Below are 19,862 nucleotides of genomic sequence, written 5' to 3'. Positions count from 1 at the left end.
TTTATAGCACATAATCTTCACCCGCGCAGCAGAAAGGCAACTATCACTTCCTGGCTCCACTCCGTTTTTAGGGGTTAGGTTAGGGTTTTTAAGGTATGCCGGTATTAAAACAATGTAGGCACTATTTATTTCTAACAGTAACCTTTATTTGATCATACTGTTTACCACATGTTCTCTTCCTGTGAAATAACATGGAACAGTCTTATCAGCAGTGTTCAATTACTGCAGAAGGTTAACCACACCGGTTCCACAGGAAAGACCACTTTTCTGGGCCATCGCAAAGTGAGATGTAATGAACATCAGTGGCAGCTGCTAGCTATCATTGGAAAGAAAAACACAAGCACACAGTGACGTTTTCTACTTTGGATTAATACATAAATATACTGTGTACTATGGCATCGGGCACTTTTATAACATTCCAGGATTTAGAGTTGGTTACAATGGCTTTTAGACTCTCCTTTCTACTTTTTTGATGTTATGCTTGATAATATGATACAAGCATTTGTAAAATAAAGCCTTCAGAAATCTGTGGTCTTTACTGGGTAACTTTGAAAACCAGACATCTCTTCTTTGTGGAGTTTATTTACAGCACCAAATGCGACTTGGTCCACCTTAATGTGCTACTGGTACGGTCCCGGTTTGTGGGGACCAGTGTTGTGAAGCCGATCTCGAAATTGGGTAAAAAGTAAGCACCAAGTGGTTAGGAGCTAGTTGAAAATAAACTGTCGGTTTCATAATTGAAATTACCAGTAATTATGAACAATTACTGAATATTAACATTGATTTCTTTTTTGGGTTTGTAATTAAGATTGCCCATGCTTACAGCGCAGGCTAGTCTTGATTCTATTAAAGACACAAAGGGGAGCATTATGATTAACCTCTTTAATACTGCAACTCGCAGCATTTCACATTTTTTTACTTTGAACTCAACGTTTTAGTTTGACTTTGTTTTCGTCAATCAAATCAAACAAAAATGTTTAAGAGTTCTGATAAAACGACATGTCCCCATCAGCCTCTAGTTCAGTGTAGTCCCAAGGCTCTCTGTCCACCTATCAGTGCCTGGGACCCTCTATATGCAGCTTCCTGCCTGGGTCCCTTCCTCTTTCTTTTGGCAGTGAACCCTCTACACGAATTCTCTAACGTAATAACTTAAACTTCAAACACTCTTGTGAAATACCAGCTCTATCTTCCCTATCTGGAAGGGCAATGACCCTGTAAAGATAGGCTAGTCCTGAAGTAACAAGTTTGCTAGGTCTTCTCCTTGCATCTCATGTCGTCTTCTGTTCGTCTCTTATGAGAACGAAACTGTGAGAATACGCCTCCGTGCACCCTAAAGTAGAACATTCCTTTCAATCATCAATTTTTTTCCGTGTAGTCTGGGCGGGATATAATGCTTGCCTCTATGTCTTTAATAGAATCAAGACTACCCTGCGCTGTAAGCATGGGCAATCTTCATTCTATGTGGAGACAGGAGGCAAGCATTGTGCTTGTTAAAAGCTGTCTAACACAACATTAGCCACCTGAGAGATGGGTTTAAAATAAAAGGTTTTGAAGGTAGACTCTCCCAACCAGTCGGCTGACTTCATAACCTCTGCTGCAAACGGTCTCGATGCCATTGCTCCTCTCGTAGAATGCGTGCCAAATTATATACAATACTTGCCCAATTGTAAATGCATAACTTCTCTGACTCATCTGGCTATTGTGTCTGTGGCTACTGCATGGTATGGCTTTCTACACGCTATGAGAAGCTGGGACACTAACAGTGGCCGTAGGCCCTTTGTACTCATCGTGCTACACAACTTTGCATTATTCGGAAAATGGGGGAAAGAGATTATTCTTGAATCGCACTTTATCCTCTTAGCGATACTGAAAGCTATTTCCTCCGGGTAGAAAACTTTCTCATCTACTTCTAAAGCTCTAACATCTGATACTCTACTACAGGCCACTAGGCAGAGCAGCATCGCTAGCTTCCCTGACAGTCGGGACAATGAAGGGTCTCTGTTGGGCCAGTTGAGAAACAGCAGAGAAACATCTTTTACGTCCCAAAGAACCACGTATTTGGGAGGTTTACGCAATCTAACTCCTTTAAGCAGGTGTGCTACAGCTGGATGTTCTACCAAGGGCTTGCCCTCTACTGTCGTGCCCTGTTGATATCGCTTATTTGTAAATTCAGAGTGTTCTGTAGGCAAACCCGTCGTGAAACCGATCGGCCAGGAAATTGAGAATCTTTACTAAAGGTGCCGAAACGGGATGAACACCCTGTTTTCTTCACCAAGTAGGCCAGCGGTCCTATGCAGCCCAATAGCTGCGAAGGGTGGAAGGTGCCTATGCATTGGCAGTGAGCTGCGAAATGCCTGGTAGTTCCCATCTCTTCCTGAAACCCTGCATGCTATCTGATGTGGACTCCCCTCCTCGATCAGGGGGTGTGTTTGGCCGTTCGGGCTGAGCAGGAGTTCCCAACAGAGGGATCCTCCTCTTAAAATCCAAAGAAATGTCCATCATTACTGGAAACCAGGCCTGGGTCTTCTACAATGGGACTATTTCACTAACCTTCGCTAAAAGTATTGTCAGCATGATGAACGGTGGGAAGGCATAATGGACTGCTCCGGTCCAGTGATGCGGGAATGCATATGTCCCCACTGCACCCAGGTATATTTTACACCTGCAGTATCTGCGAGTTTGTGTATTCAATCTGGACGTGAAGAGATGGATGTCTAATAGACCCCAAATTTCTTGTAATCGAGCAAATATTCTTGGGTGTACCTTCCAATCGCTGTAATCTAGGAGTCTTGTGAGTTCCAGTCTATTATGTTCTGTTCCCCTGCCAAGTTTTCCGCCAATACTGTTGTGTCATTGGAGGCAGTGGTGTCAAAAGTAATTTTGCTAGCATTTTTGACCTGGTAAACCAGCCCGGCCCCCCACCCCATCCCTAGCTTGTTTATGTACCGTCCATCTTGAGTAGGATACAACAATGGGCCTTGCCTTGGGTAAAAATGCGCACTGCAAAGGATCCTTCTAGGAGCTCTAGACAATTTATGTGCAACCATAGTTCTTACGGACCACTTCCCTCCTATCTCTATCTCTCTGCACCTTGCTCCCCAGCCGGCTCTACTTGCGTCCGATTCTATCACCAATTGTGGAGTGTATCTGAAAATTGCTTGACCATGCCAAGCGTCCATGTTTTATTTTATTTATTTATTTATTTAAATTTTTGTAACGCGACAACATGCCCGTGGGCCTCAGGGCGCACAAAGAACAAGAACAAGACAAAGACAAACAAGCATAAGAGGCAGATCGAGAAGCGAGTCAGGAGATTATTCCAGGTTAAATAAGTGAGTCTTTACGGCACGTTTGAACGCTGTATAGCTCTGTATACCAGCTGGAAGTGTGTCCCATAAAAGGGGACCCTGAGCATCCAATGTAGTACCTCCCAAATTTGGCTGTCCTAAATTTAGGATAATTGAGAGTGACCGCAGAAGAAGAGCGAAGGTTCCTCACGTTAGGTTTGATGCCTATACGGGATGACAGATAGGTTGGGCCGCTGAGACTTAGGCATTTATGGGTCGTAGTAAGCATCTTATGCGTTATGCTGTGTTTGACGGGTAGCCAGTGGAGTTTTTTCCTAAAAGTCGAGATGTGTGTGCGACGTGACTGATTGAAAATATTACGCACGGCATTGTTCTGTGCCACTTGTAAGGATTGGATGTTAGAGGCTGCGGTGCCCATCAGGAGGCTGTTACAATAGTCCAACCTTGAATTTATCAATGCAGTGGACAATAGAGCACAGTTCTCTTCCGATATGAATGGTCGAATATATCTAATTCTCTTGTTTATATCGCCACAACTAGATTTAATGCATGAAATATGGGATTTCATGGAGAGTTCTTCATCAAGTACTACTCCTAAGGTTTTGACTTTCTTTTGAACTATGATGGTGTTATTGGCAATATGGAAAGAGGCGTAGTCAGGATCAAGTTTTGCCCGGATGTTTTTTGATGCCACAATAAGGAGTTCAGTCTTTATCTTTAAGAGCAAGAGAATTGCAAGCCATCCAATCTTGTATGGCCTTATATATTCGGTTAATGGTTTCCGAATCGCTGCTGTATGAGCCACTCATCTGAATCCTACTGTGGGCTCCTCTACTCCCTACATTTTGGGGAGGTGCTTTGTGAGGCCATAGTGCACTTGTTTTCAGAAATCTGGTGGCTGGGCTGCTTGTACAAAAGCAAGCTGATATTGGAACATCAGCGAGTGCACTGAATTTCGTTCGACTTTATGTTCAATTTTTCTTTTTTTTTCTTCATGTGGCTGCTGTGAGCCTCTGTTGTCTGTCGTGTACTCTGCGATGGGATCACCACCGTAAATTGCTCAATACTTCCATATCACTCTTTTTAGTTGCGGATAAGTACGTGCTCAATAGGAGCGTTAGAGGGAGGAGTGACTCTGGAATGCTGGAAGTGATGCGATTTACCTCTGTCGATGCTTCGCTGGGTCCTAGCTTCGCTGCCTGCCGTGTGAGCAATATGAACTCGGGCCTGGCCGCCAATTTGGGCACGTTCCCTCACGGCTCCGGTCCCGACCTTCTGTAATAGTGATACGGTGCGCGCTAATACTACTTTATGGAATGCGTGCCGTGGCTCTGGGAGCCACCGGCTTATGTAGAAAGCTGGCGAGTTTGACCGGCAGAAGAGCAGTATAACACCTTTTTTAAAAGTCAGAATTTGTTCTATTCTGTGGTAACATTTCACAATAATCTTGAATGAATGTACTATTATGAAGTCATCTTCACACAATAAAATCGTGTGGATGTAAATATGCACAGAGGAATTCTCCTGTTCTTATCTCGTGAGCTTCAGCAAAAAGAAAGGGGAAGGGACCCAGGCAGGAAGTGGCATATAGAGGGTCCCAGGCACTGATGGGTGGACAGAGAGCCTCAGGACTACATTGTTATAGAGGCTTATGGGGACTTGTAGTTTATCAGAACTCTTAAACCTTTTTTGTTTGATTTGATTGACGAAATCAAAGAGTAAAAAGTTTAAAAATGTGAGACGCTGTGAGTTGCAGTATTAAAGGAAGTTATGCTCCCCTCTGTCTTAACATAGAATTCTGATCCTGTTTAACAAAAAGTTGACCTGCAACAGGCTACTGTTTAAGTCAATATGCTAAGTGGATCAATACACCATTTGAGAAAACTCAAATATTAAAACTAGGCAGCAGTAGAATACCTCTCGTAACTAATGTTTTTTCGAATAGATTTTTGTTGTTGCATTTTAAATCTAGCATAATGTGATGGTGATATGGTGTATGCATTTTTTGCACTTTGTGATCTTGGGCAAACATTATATTCTGAGCTTTTCTTTGCATCATGCGGCACTGTTTGATGGAAGCTGCCACTGTAGTGCTATAGTTGAATCCTTTCCATTGGAGGAGATATTCCACCTGATAGCCTGTCAGCGGGGAAACCATAGTGAGTATGCCAAAAGAAAATGTTCTTAAGGAAATCATTTGCTCTGTATCACGTGCCTCGCAAGTACTTAGCAGAATGTGTTGAAACACCTCCTAAGGAAACTGTGTACATGAACCTTTTGGTTTTCTTGGTCTAGTTCATCCTCTTAAGCTTCATGAAACTACTAAATTGAGTTCGTGAAAAGGAGCATCTGCTATTTACAGCAATGCAAAGCTGTTGTGGAAAAATATCTCCGAAAGTGTTGACGTGAGGTTATTATACCATTGGAAACCAGCATTGGCAATGCCAACAGTTTGGACTTATGGGGAAGGCACTACCTTATTGGTATTTACTGTCCATTGATGGTAGCAGGTCAGTGTGAGTATCTGGACATCTAATAGCGGGGCCTGGCAAATGACTATCATTTTATACAGGCCAAAACTGTTGGCCTTGCCAGTGCTTTTTTTTCTTTTAACTGTACTTCAGTGAGGTACACGCATAGTGCTTATAAATGAAGTGGCCGAAGTCAGACCTGAATACGATGTTTCTATTATACCATGTAGCTAGTTTTCAGCTCCAATTGAGTCGAAGACTACTTTGGAGAAAAAAAAACACTGGCAGGCTCTTTGTGTGCAAAAATTGATGGTACGGCTTGATTTAAAGCGAGTGCCAAGAGTTTCCATGAGATGTTTTGGGCGGGGAGGGGCAGGAACTGGGTGGGAATGGTCATAGGAATTAGCATAGTGATGGGCTGTCAATGGGTGGGCAAATAGTCAAACATCACATACAAGCTGTGTGTCCTTCCTCAAATGCCATTTCTCCTTATATGTACTCTAATGCAATAGTTTCGGGTTCTAGCCCAGACAACAACAAAAAATGCAGCGACATCCCTAGATGACCGTCTGTAATAAGAAGCGTGGTAAGTGAGTACAGTGCAGCATTCTAAAAAAAAATAATCAAAACGTAAACTCCTTTTTAATATGCACGCTCCTGTGGGAGATGCCGCGGCCAATCACTGTCGGCACTAAGAAGACTTTAGGTTCAAGTATACTCAGACGGGTAAGTGCCTCACTGAGTCACCCGCATTTAAAAAAAATAATAATAAACTCGATTTCATGGTTAAGTGTGCAGCGACTTATCTTTTCGTTTACTGTGTTTTTTTTCTTGGTTTTCTAATTTTATTTTTAGACTTTTGGGCTGTAGGTTCAACGTGCTGAGAGTTGGCTAACGTTTACCCCCAATCCATTACATTTCAGGAGCACTCGGAATTTACTCTGACGTTATGTTATTGGGTCTTGCATAGCATAGCTTTTGCATGACCGCTTTGTGTTGTCTACAACCTTTTAAGATCCGCTCTACGATAATAGATTGGTTGGATGGGTAGCAAGGGAGACGGATTGGAGAAACAATGCTTTGTGTGCGTGTAGGTGACAAAGAATTGTGAATATGCTGTGACGTGTGTTGCACCTTATGAATATTGCCTGGAGACACTGTCGCTCCCTACATAACCATGAGAAGTGGGTTGGAGTGTTGGTTAGTGTGTTTGTTGCATTTCTAAATATGTGACACTTTCTCATTCACTTTATTTCACTTTGCAGCTGGAGTATTCAAGACTTGAGTGAACGTTTAAAATGGCATGCAGCCCTTCTAAAACATCAAAGACGCAGGTGTGTAAGACCTCCATTTTTCTGGCCTCTCTAAAGTCTGATAGTCTGATGTTTCGAAATACTAAACGAGCAAATATTAAGGTGTTCTCAGAGCTCCATGCTATTTGTTTTTTTCCAATGAAAGGTGACTGAAAAGAGCCAGTTACCACCCCTCCAAACCCCACATACTGAGGCCAGTCAATCTCTTTTGGAATCGGATATTAATTTCTGCTCATTTTGCAGCGATTAATCCATCAATTTGTGTTGCACGCCATGTCTGTAATAGTCATTGTACTTTGCAGACCAGGTGCAACAATGGGTGGTGCACCCAACCAAGTTTTTGTCAAGTGAACATTTGTCAGCATTCTTCTGAGGCAAGTGTGTAGGGTTTCTGTTAAACCAACAAGTCTGCTTCCTCTGCTGGGTATATACTGGGGGAAATGTGTTGCATCCTTGTAACCATCCACACTAATAATGTAATTTGCTCTTTTTTTTGTGTTTAATTGTATTTACAATTTTTACAAATATCTGTCCATATCTTCAGGCATATTTCCTTTTTTCCTTTGTAGTCGTTGTGCGGTTTTCTATTTGTTTTTTTCTCAAGAGTTGATTTCCTCCAACTTCAGACTTTCCAGTAATTTCGCTGTGGCTACCGTCAGGGTTGTTGAATCGCCACACAGCTTATTCCACCAAGTTTCTTCATTTGCGGTCAAGTTCAAGAGTCTGTGTGAATTGAGGTATGTTTTTCGAAGGTTTTCCGTTCCTGAACAGTGAAGGAGTAGATGACGTAATGTTTCAGTTTCCAAATTCTTACAGTAACGACAATTTTTGTTGGTCGACTGCTTTCTATGGAACAGGATTTCATTGGTTTTCAGTATGTTTAACCGTGCTCTTAGAAAGGTTGTTCTCAGTCGTTTATCTGGAAACTTTTAAAAATAATTTCTTACTTCATCTATTTTTTGGGTGTTCGATGTGTGATGTGTGGAGACTGTGAGGTCTTCCGCTTTGTCTAAGGTCTCGCTCCAATCTTGTATTTTAAGTTTTTTTTCTTTATTTTTTCCCGGGATCCGTTCTATGTCCCATTCTGCGCATACAATTTTATCAGCTTGTTCCAGTAGTCTGATGTACCAAGTTGTTATCATTGGATTTTTTTCACTCTTCATCTCTTGGAGAATGATGTCCAAAATTTTTGGTCGAGGTTGCCTTATGATTTTACCTAAAAATAATAGGCTATTTCTCGTGACCACAGATTCCAGTGATTGCAGACTCAATTTGCGTCGAATGATTGCTATGGGCGTGGAGTTCGGCAGTCGTAGCACTCTGCGCCAAAATGTGCCTTTCAATTTAGCACACAACGTCCGCTCCATAGGTCAGAGTTGGAGTGACCTTTGCTTTATAGAAGTTTATTAGCGGTAGGATTGAAATTTCCCGAATTTCCTATCCAAAGACCATGCCTGAGCTGCTAATGTTTTAGGCTTGGAAAAAAGATGCTCCTGCATCGTATTGTCGATTTTGAGAGTTTCACCCCTAACTATGTGCAGCTTTTGACTATATCCAGTTTTTCAGAGTTTGCGAACCACTGCGATCTTTTGCTTGGTCTCGATGGTTTTTCCAAGATCATGATTTTCGTTTTTAAGGTGTTAAGCTCCAAATCATTTTTCTTTAGATAGGTTGTGAGGCTGTCTATTTGTCTCTGAAGTCCAATTGCTGTTTGGTCTAGCAATAGAATATCCTCTGTGTACAGCAGTCTTGTCACTTTTGATTCGCCTATTTGTGGAGGAAATGAGCGAGTGTCGTTTTCCAGGTCTGCTATATCTACCATGTATGCCTTGTACAGCGCCGGCGCCAGGGGGCAGCCTTGTTTTACCCCTCTGGCCGTTTTTATGGTTTTGGACATCAAGCCTGCTTCGTTAAGCCAGATTCTGATGGGCGTTTCGCTATACAGGGCTTTCACTGGTTCAAGAATGGATGGTGGGCATTTTTGTTTCTCCAATTTTCTCCACAATTTCTCTCTATTCACACGGTCAAAAGCTTGGACCAGATCAATCGAGGCGATGAATATTGATGGATGCCCCTCAAAGACTTTTGATTTTAGAATACTGATCATCATGATGTTAACCGACGTCCCCAAGTTCTTTTCGAACCCTGATTGAAATGGGTCCGTTGTTTTTGCCTCTTTCTGCCATGAATTCGTCCAACAGCAAAGATCCGAAAAGTTTGCCAAGCACATCAAGTAGTGCGATCGGCCTATAGTTTCTCGGATCGTCCCTCGGGCCCTTCTTATAGATTGGGACAATGTTTGCTGTTTTTCACGTGTCAGGAATAGTTCTCGAAATCCTGGATCGTCTAAAGATTTCTGTTATTAGCAGAGCCCAGGTTTCTGCGTCCTGTTTTAGGTGGATGTTGGAGATTCCATCTGGGCCTGGGGTGCGAGAGTTGTTTAGTATCTTGATCTTTTCCAAAATGTTCTCCTCTGAGCACACTATCCATTTGGAAGAGTCTTGATGATCACTATTGCTTCCAATGGAGTTGGATCTTTGTATAGATCGGTAAAGTGTTCGCTCCATTTTCCTTCTGAGAAACTGTTTATGGTTCTCATATCCGTGAGTGGAAGTTTGTGCTTTATTGTCCAGAAATCCTGTGAATTATTTTTACACACTGCTCTCAGCATAGTCTCTGCATCGGCTTGATACAGTTTCCATCGTATTGATTGTAGCCACGATTTGTACAGTTTTTTTTTTTTTTGATTGCCAAGTCAAGATTTATTTGTGTTGGATTTGTTCGTGCAAGCCGTGTAACCTTTCTTAGGTCTGATTTTTGTCTTCAGTTCTTCATTGTGATTATGCAGGTGAGTTTTGTCCTGTGTTCTTTTATGTCCTGGATGTAGATAGGGAATGAGAAGAGGACGGTAGTCCAATTTTTCTTTGGAAGTAAGTTTGTTTGTCTATTGTATGATGCTGTGATGGAAATTAAGGCTTCTGTTGTGATTTTCAGTCGGTTTCCTTGTTGGTTTATTTCTAAGTTATGCGGCATCCTCACCAGCGTCTTTTTTTTTTTTGCTGGCCACGTTGCAGTTAGTAAGTTGTGGTCACTAACGATGGTTTTCACTACCTTCAAACTCTTGGTTATTAGGTATAGGTCTTTTGAAGCGAAGATGTAGTCAATTGTACTTTGTCTGCCACCACTTTCCCATGTTGGAGTTCTGGATTTGGCGGATTGTAAAGAATTTAAGTTGTACAAGTCACGGGATTTCATCAGCTTTGCCCATGCTAAACCTCTTGCTATTGATTGTGAGCTGCCAATATTTTGAGGTGTCGTTTCCATCTCAAAAGCAGGACAGGTAGCGTTCAAGTCGCCGCATATCAAGATGTGATCCACGTCGTACACTCCTGTGACGTCTGTCAGGATTTTTTCCACGTTGTTTAGGAATATGTTAGTTTTAATTACCGTTGGATTCCAGTAGATGTTTAGTAGTAGGATAAGATCCTGACTGGACTTTTTCTGTAATGAGTCTTCTTTGTTCCATTCTAGCAATATTGCCTGAATTGCCAGAGATGATCAGGTTACGAACTATGCAAAGGGCTCCACCAGTCCGTACTGCTGTTAAAAGGCCTGAAGTGGGGGCGACCTCTTTCATCTTTTTGAGCAGAATACCTCAAAGCCGTCCAGGCTCGGCGGAAATAGCAACCAAGTCTCTTGCAGACTTCAAATAGGCCAAGGCTCACCTCTCCTGGTTGTGTCAGGTGAGTATGGCCTCTTGTGTTCCATGATCCAAAGATGATGTTTTGCTCTGGCTTTTGGGTCCCGAGTTGCTCCTTTAACGTCTCCCTTTCTAAATTGTCAGCTGGACGATTTAGTTGCTATTTCCTGACATATCGTGTCAGAGCCGAAGGGATCCATGCCCATTTTTTGGGATCCTTTTCATTTTTTTTAGCCTGGTTCTGAATCGAAGGGTTTCCAAACTTGGTACGACTTTCCTTTTCTCTGATGGGCTGCGTAGGAAATGGACCTTTTGGATTTCTAGGAGACATTCTTTGTGATTCCTTATCATTTTGTATCCAGCTGTCTTGAGTGGAAAGATTTTCTCTTGCCTTTACTCTTTCGCTGTCGCTTTACGTGTTTGACCAGCTTGAGGCAATCGTTTCTCGTGGTTTTCGTCATTCGTCTTCTTCTTTTCGAGCATCTTTCTCTGATATTAGATTGAATTTTCTCTTCACTCTAGTTGATTTTTTTGGTTTCAGGTTCTGTGAACTTTTCCTTTCTTCTTTTTCATTTATCTCATAATTACTTTTTTGTCTTGTTATATATGAATTGTCTCTTCTGTGCCCTCTTTCCTCTGGTGTTTTTCTCTCAAGGTGTACCCTCTTTTTGACAGTTCTCCTGCCGCTGACAACAAAAGTTTTTTCACAGTTTGAGATGTAATGTGCAGATAGACACTGTCCGTCCGAGCTTTATGTGCGAACTCCACTATGTTTAAGTCCACACTTCTAATTTGGTCTCCTTTGTGGACTTTTTGTAGAAGCCTCATAGTTGCTCTTCTGTAAAGTATAATCTTTTCTCCCTTTTTGTCACTTTTTTCTTGTTTCAAAGTGCGTGATGAATTGCTCTTGTGAGTGAAGATTGCAGATGTCCGAGTGGGGTTTAGCTGTGTGAAAGAGTCCGAAGGTCTTCGGTTTGATCTAGTTCTTTTTTCTGATTATTTATCACTTGATCTGTTTTTTTCCAACCTTTTGGTTGTTTTTTCTTTGGGCTGATGTGTCTAACTTTTTTCTGTGTGATGTTGTTTCTGATTTGTTTTGCCTTGCTCTTTGGCTGCACTGATGGTTTTGTCTGTGACGGATTTCGCTGTTCGGTGTATTTTCAAGCCTTTCGACCTCAGGTGTTTCCTTTGCACTTTGTGGATGGCGATCTTTGTTGCCTTCGTATTTGGATTCAGTTTTGTTTATCCTTATGTTGGCCAGTCGGAACAACGTTTTCCTTTCTGGAGTTATCCGACTTCTTCTGTAGCTTAGATCGTCTACTTTGCCTTTCTCTTTTTCCGAAATATTTGTTTGGTTCTGATAATGTTTATCCCTTAGGTCTGTCTTTGGGGAATTACTCTCTGCAAAAGACTTCTTTCTTTTCTTTGCACTCGGTCGAGGTATTTCCGACTCCGAGATTTCGATCGAATATGTGCTTAAGTCAGATAGGTTGAGCGAGCTGTCCTTCGCACCTTTATGTACCGCTTTTATTGTGTTTATCTCTTGGGAGTCACTCTCTGAAGCTTTTGTTTTTTGGTCGATCCCAGTTATCCATTTAGTCATGAACAGGTTTGCGTTTCTTTCAGTACGCTGTTTGTTCTGTACGGTTAATTCTCTTAAGCTTGGTTGTTTTTTCAGTATTGAACTATTTTTTGTGATCTTTTTTCTCTGGAGTTGGTGATTATTCTCGTTATTGTTCCAGATCGACTGCTTTTCTTCGGTTTCGCCTTTGAGTTCTTTTTAGTTTCACTTAAATTTGCTTTTGAAGTTTTTGTTGTACCAGGTTGTCGCGCGTGTCCTACGTGTTCTGCTTTAACTTTAAATGATGTCGGTTTCGGATTAATTTCTGCTGGGGTCGCTAGTTGATCATCTACATATGTTTTCCTTGTTCTCAGTCCGCTCGGTCTGGGAACTACTGGACACTGCTTTTTTTAAAAAAACTGAAACGCCTCAGCTATATCCGTCATGGTGCCTTGCTCTGTTGTGGATGCCTTCCATGCCTCGAAGGCTGTTATGTACCCTTCCAAATGGGTTAGCTTCGAATTGCAGGCTGCTAGTAATGAGGTGTGGTCCTTTAATGTTTCGTTAATCGTTTCGTATAATTTCACAAATGGTGCCAGTGCGATGGTCACGGCTGACATGACAGGTAGTATATCCACATTTTTAATAGGTGAGTTTATTTTTTTTTTATTTTTTCTTTTGAGTTTCGCTTTCCGCTTTTGCTTTGTTTGGCGTAGCAAAAAGTAGCCGTAAGGCATCCACCAAGACATCAGGCTTCTTTTGTTGTGGCGAAAGGTTTCTACCCCGGGGTATTCTCTCTGTGTTTTAGCATGTTTTTATAGTTCAATATTGCCTCTGCCAGTTTTATTTCTTCTTGGTTCCACTGATGACTTGTTCGAGACTTCATTAAGCTGTCTTCTCTTTTTTTCTCCTTCATAATTTTGCTTTCGTTAAATGAAGTATCAGTGTTTTTTTCATCCGACATGTCTGGTTGTGTGGGTGGTGATTTTTGATTTACATTGTCTTCTGCCTTTGTTGTTTCTTTATTAGTTTTTCCGTCAATCAGGTCAGACTTTGGTTTACTTTCTTGTTTTTTTTCCATTATCCTCTACTAGTGTTACTGTTTTCTGTGTTGGTTTGTCCTTCTCTCCGTCATAGCCTTGTGGTCTATGCTCTGTAGTTCTGCTGTCTATACCAGTTTTAATTGTTTCTGGCTTTTGGTGCGGGGAAGGTTGGCTAAAGTGCCAGCGTATATGCGGTAGCAAACCGCCACTTTCAGTAGGCTTTTCTGGCTTCGTCGTGTTGGCTAGGTTTCTTTGGGGAGATGGTGGGATTCCTTCCAGAATTTCTAGATCAGAAAGTTCAAAGCGGTTTACTGTGGAAGTCTTCCCTAATTTTTCAAAGAATCTTCCAATCGGGTTGTTAGACGGAAGTATCGGTTTGCCCGTTTTTTTCATCTGTAATTTTGATGGTAATCTGTTGTTGGGGGTCGATGAGCCAGTTGGGTTATGTTTTTTGACTCCTTGTCTTTTTGTTTGTTGGTCAGTTAGAAGTTCATTTGGTTTATGTCCGAGAATGATTTGTTCTCCTTTGTCGTTTTTTTGATCATCAAATAGGTGGTTTACTTCTGTTTGATGGAACTCTTCATCTTGATTTTCTGCTTGTGAGTAAGTGTGTATTTTTACCCAGTTGTGTTCTCTCAGAATGTTTATTTCCTCTGTTTCTCCCACTTCTAGTTCATCAAGGTATGATAAAGTTGTATTCTGACAGGTAGTGTCTCTAATCTCTGTTAGGTTCCAGTCCGGGCTTGGTAGATCAGCTCGAACTGTCACTGGGTGGAGGTCACTTTCAGGTTTTTGTGATGATTCCCGTTTTTAGTAATTTGATTTTGTTAGTTTTCATTGACTTTGTTGAACGTTTTATCAGACGTTTCTGTTGTACCACCAGGGGGCGGTTCATCTCCTTGCACTGTGTCGAGCCCTCGCGCTCCTCTCCCCTGGAGCTCCAAGCTCAGCCCCGGATGTATTCGCGCGGGGTCCGCCCTCGTCACTCCAGCCTCCTCCTCCTCCCCACGGGGATCCTCCGCTCGGACGCCACCGGCGCCCCCAACCGAGTCTGGCCCCGCGGAAGACTGCAGACCCAGCCCCAACTTCTCCAGATACAATTCCCCCCCCCCTCCACCACCAGCCCCGCGCCGGGGAGACCGAGGCGAGGCATACCCATCAAAGGGCGCGTGCTCCTCAGGGATCCGCGGCGGCTCAACGCCGGCGGATTCAAGCTCCAAGCTTGTGGCTTCCCTCCAAGGTAAGTCGTGCTGGTGGGGGAGATCTAAGGGGGGGAATTGGAGGCGAGGAATTGAAATTTCCCAAGTTCGAAGTCTCAGTTGGTATAGTTACTGATTTTGTACGTGCTTGAGTCGTCGCCAGCGTTTTTGTTGTTTGAACGCCGCTTCTTAGCACGCGGCCCGTTTCCTCGTGATCATTTGACTGAGGGTTTCCTACCCCTGGGGCGCCTTCCATAATACCGGGTTCACCGGCAGTTGAGATGTTTTGAGATGTTGAAATAGTTATGATATGGTAGGGGCTCACAGTTTTTTAAACAGGGTTCTGTAAACAGCCTGTTTTCACAAGCCTTTGGCTTGATGTACGTTGTCGTGAGCAGTCACGCAGTGCGCCGGCAGCCGGACTGCCAGACTGCACCTTCTCGCAACTCTCCGTGGCCGCTCCGCGGCCAAAATGGGTTTTAAACCCTGTTTTTCTGTAGAAAGTGAAAAAAGACTTCTGAAGCAGGTAGAAAAAAGTTCGGGGTCGACTGCCAGACTGCAGCTCCTCGCAGCTCTCCGTTTGGTGAAAATGGCGAGTTATGCAGAAAAGTAATTTGGATTTTGTTGATTTAGAGTAGCAGATATGCCCTTCTTCCAGCAAGGAGAGCACCTGTTGACTCTGAATGTAAAATCAGACAAAAGGACTCGGGAGTTGAATTGGACAAAGCAAGACAACTTGTATTGCTGGTTTGCAAACCATCCACACAAAAAGCACCCTATCAGCCCACCCCCCAAACTAGCCCAACCCCAATCAAAGTTACCTTCTACTTATATTCCCTCCCGGTCTGGACCCTCATAATACATGTCCTATCTGTTTGCCCTAGCCCTATCATGTTATACAATACTGTACATTATATATATCCATAGTCCGTCTTCTCTTTCCTGTCTGTCTGTTTCCCGTTGTCACGTGATGCTACGCTGCCAGGTCAGTTGCTCTAGTCTGACAATATCTTTCATAGTCCTCCTCAGGTGAGGGATGTGGGGGCCAACACCCCAGACGCACTTCCGGTTGAGAAGTGCGTCTGGGGTGTTGGCCCCCCAGGTCCCATTGTCCAAGCTGGTTTAAGCCGGCGTAATCCAAGATGGAGGCCCAGGCGGCGTTTACCCAGTGCACCTGCAAGCCTTCTAAAGTGCTGTCAGCAGTCTTTCCGCCCATGTCTGTTTTAGGGAGCTTTCGGGGCAAGCATTGCCTAAAGCCAAATTGTGGTGATTTACCTGTCCATTGTCCTCTATAAAATAACAAACGCTCGGGCACATATACCGTAAGAAATAACACTACCCATCTCCTTTATGATCTGTGAGACAGGCATGTATCAAGAGATGACACACAGATTTTCAATTCAACAGTAGAATATTAAGTATCAGGATGGTGTAATGCCTACTTGCCCTATCACTGTGGTGACGATTTCCCTAGATAACTAAGGGAAGTCTGTGTCTAAGTCCAAATCAAACGACTGTTTGTGTCGAAAGTTATGCTTGCCCTCAAATCTAGAAATAAACCTGTGTGGGGTTCTTCTTAATCAAAAAATAGTGTTCAAAAGTAAAGATGTAGCTCAAAGTTCTTCTTGGGCTCCCTATCCCAGGTTTAACTCTGTACCAATAGTTGCTTGCCTTATTAATGTTCTGCCAGTGCTTGAGGTTCCTTCCCCGAGTTCAATATATCGCAGTTCACACAAAAAGGAAGGTCTTGAGGTTACCTTCCCCAAGACAGCATTTCTCTGTTCCTTTGACTCAGGGTTCCCTTCCCCAAAGATTTCACTGTAGCACTTCTACCCATTTCAAATATTCAATACAATTCGTACAAGAAAGCAAAAGGCCCTCTTGACCCACCTTCAGGCTTGCTTAAGTATTAAATTCAAGGTGGCATGGCTAGCGAGCAACCGATGCAGAGGTGAAGCTCCTGTTCAAGGCCAAACGAACATCCGCCATAAATCCTACTACCATACACCCTGTAAACGAGTGGGTGGAATAGCATGTCAGAACATCCCAGGAGTCGAATGGCCGAGTCAGAGCTATCTGAGCTGGTGCAAGGACAAACGCAGCGAGGGAAGGCGCCGGAGTGGGAGATTGCAAGTTGGCTGCTGCCAGCGGGAGCCAGTGAACTCGACGGGCAGAGACTGTTACTCTCCGAACACCCGGGTGAGGTGTTGGGAAGAGAGATGACACAAGGATACTTGAGACACACAAGGGAGTACCCTGCAGCGCGGACTGGCTGCGGCATGAGAAGCGGAGGAGAGGACTTCTCCGGAGCTACACCCATCCCCCTGCGGTCATGGAGGGAGAGAAGTGCCGCGGGGGAGGAGAGGCACCCAGAGTCAGCAGACACGCAGATCGCTAAGGGAATGAAACGGTAACCCTCAGGCAGAGACGTCAGAGAAGACTTCCCAGCACCAAAGTGAGGAGCAGTGTGGGGGCAGACACCCAGGGCTGCGGCAGACTGGAGATCAGTGACACTGTGTGGTGGTGGGGCTCAGTAAGAAAGAAGACTACAATCCCGTGGGAGAACAGTGGGGAACAACCACCCAATACTCCCCACCCCCCCATCCCCCCCCCGTGATCCCGGGGGGAAGCGAGGGGTGCGCAGGCATACCGAAGGGAGACTAACTAGCGAACAACCCGATGCAGAGGGAAAAGCCCCCCCCCACTGAAGAGGTGGACATAGTGGGTGCACTAGAGCAGCCACACCAAGGCACAGGCAGTCCTGACTCCATAGAAGGGACAGGAGTCCGGGACAATCAACGGGCACCAGCGAGATGCAACGATCTGGGTATAAAGAACCCTAACAACGAGGCATAGTAGCCCACTGACCCTCTTGGGTGGGGGGCAGCTGCCAGAAGGTCGGGCCCTCACGGGGCAACTCCAAAAGACTGATGGTTGCAGAGGGGGCCGCAAAAGACTGCCCAGAGAACGCAGGATTGAATCGGGGGTGACCTAAGCAGGCAAACACAGGAGGAGGAAAGCTAAGAGTAAACCTGCACAAGGGGAGCACGGTGCCACAGCACCCATCACACAGAATATGTGGAGGAAGACACCAGTGAACCACTAGGAAACCCCTGGCGGATACTGAGATGAGCTGGGGTGCTGCCCTCTGTGCATACAGACCCCAGCAGGAAAAGCGCAAAGGACGCTAAATCCTTCCCTGGAAACGGCGAACACCGCGGACAACCTACCCCACACAATCTGGAATGGGCAAGCAACGCTTGCATAGTGGTGAAAAGCCAGCAAAACTTCGACCACTATGCTGCCCCCAAGCAGAACTTACTAAGGACCAGGAAGGAGGGAACGATGCCTTGGGAGCGGAGAAAGGCGAGGGAGTCGCATTGGAAGGAATGTTGCCGGCTATTTGGGAATCTACAGCATCCCTGGAAGGAAAAGTACTGGAGGTTGGGACGGATGTGTATCTGCTACGAGCTGACCTGCGAAAGGGTGACAGGAGTGGAGCAATGCGTAAGCACGATGGACGACGACCTAACCACACTCAAGAATCAAGTACGAGGACTAATCTGAGCAACACAGGGACTGGCGATGAGGGCGGAGGACTCTGAAGGTCGCTTCCCTCGTAACAACATACGCCTGGTGGTGGTTCTGGAGGGCCAGGAAGCACCTAGCACGGAACTGTACGTGGATGAATTGGTCCTGGCGACTCTACGTCTGAAAGGCTTATCGAAGCTCTTCACAATAGAGAGCCCATCGGGTACCGGGCAGACCACCACCTCCAGGGGGCCAGCCCAGAGTGATAATAGCCAAACTAATACATTTCAGAGACCGGGACACAATATTGCAAGTGGTGCATAAAACCGGATACATCGAAGTAGAGGATGCCAGAATTCTGATCTTCCCAGATTTTACACAGCAGGTCCAGAAGAAAAGGAGCTCCTTGACTCTGCTTGCCATAGACTTCGTGAGCTGAACTTGCGCTACATGACAATTGTCCCGGCAACACTGAACGGAATGGATGGGGGACGATCCTTCATGTTCACTTCCCCGAAAGATGCTTGGGGCTGGCTGGATGGCTGATAACCGAAGAAAGCGGCTCAGGGACCGGAAGACTGACAACAGAAGGAACGAGAATAAAACCGACAATCGGGATGGTGAAATGACCTGGAAGATGCCTGACAAAAGACTACCAATCTGAGGGCCGGGGGGGGGGGTTGGGTGGATGGGAAGCTCACTGTGAGGAAACGGTGATGGTGCAATGCAAAATGTGGCTGGAGCAGGAGAGGACCCAGCTAACCCCAAAACCGGGACCCACCTAACGCGCCGGACAGCAGATGCAATCTGGAGGCTTATCCTGATTGGAGCAGGTTGAAGGGAGTGGGGCAATGGGAGGGACAGGACATCTGTGTGGTGAACTCCTACGCTCCGAATGTGGACGACAAGACCTATTTCACCTCAGTAATGTAATTGACAGGCGACCAGCGCACAGGGATATATATATATATATATATATATATATATATGTATGGGTGGAGATTTTAATTGCGTCCTGGACCCAGAATTGGACAGCACAGGGAGAGGGGGCTTGACAAAAAGCCACTGGCGCAGGAGGTGCTGTGACTAGTGGTGGAGAGAATGGCCTTAGTGGAGCTCTGGAGGGAAACGCATGGATTAGAGAGGGGGGTCTCCTTTCACTCGGGGGTGCACAGGTCGTTTTCAAGACTGGACTACCTATTTGTAGGAAGAGAGGGCTTCCGATTTCATGACCCACAATATTAAATAGAGCTCTATCTGATCACCCCCCACTGGTCACCGGGTTAAAGGGTGCACGCAATCGGTCAGATATGAAGCTATTGTGAATGAGACAGTGACTGCTAGAAGATGGGCCAATTCACAGACCCTGAGGGAGGCATTACCTCCTTTTTTAAACTCGAGGGGTCATGAGCGATGTGGGAGGCATTTAAGGTGACACTGTGGGGGAGTGTGCATGGCCCAGGTGACAGGGGTCAGGCGAACACTGGACGATGGTATAAAAAGACTAGAGGGTGAAAAACAGCAGCTGGAAATCGATCTGGAGGTGGGGGGGGCAACAAGCAGGAGAAACATTGGCAGATAAACTGAGCTCCCTAGACTCTCTAGAGCAATTCAACAAGGGGCTGTCCACAGCGAGAATCCATGGGGAGGGTGACCAGGCAGGGCGGCTTTTAGCATGGCTGATAAAGCAAGAAAGTCCAGTGGGTGGGGTGGGCGATTACCAAGATTCAGGATCC

The 19,862-nt window shown here is 44.7% G+C and overlaps 1 protein-coding gene across 3 annotated transcripts in view; it reads left to right on the top strand.

Moving 5' to 3' along the window:
• The window catches only part of OARD1 (O-acyl-ADP-ribose deacylase 1), a 147,938-nt gene that overhangs the window by 21,489 nt on the left and 106,587 nt on the right, over nt 1-19,862 (top strand). For 2 of the 3 annotated variants that reach the window (XM_069633528.1, XM_069633530.1), the window contains exon 2: nt 7,045-7,113. In XM_069633528.1, the coding sequence (XP_069489629.1) occupies nt 7,078-7,113 (36 nt within the window). In that variant the 5' untranslated portion in view covers nt 7,045-7,077. Of the gene's footprint in view, nt 1-5,387; nt 5,468-7,044; nt 7,114-19,862 lie in introns of all 3 variants that reach the window. The other variant, XM_069633529.1, reaches the window with a different exon arrangement.

The sequence above is a fragment of the Ambystoma mexicanum genome, chromosome 13, assembly GCF_040938575.1.
Source record: "Ambystoma mexicanum isolate Mex_15411 chromosome 13, UKY_AmexF1_1, whole genome shotgun sequence".
In the NCBI taxonomy this organism is placed as follows: domain Eukaryota; kingdom Metazoa; phylum Chordata; class Amphibia; order Caudata; family Ambystomatidae; genus Ambystoma; species Ambystoma mexicanum.
The sequence above is the reverse complement of the archived record's forward strand: the minus strand, read 5'-3'. Positions and strand labels throughout refer to the sequence as shown.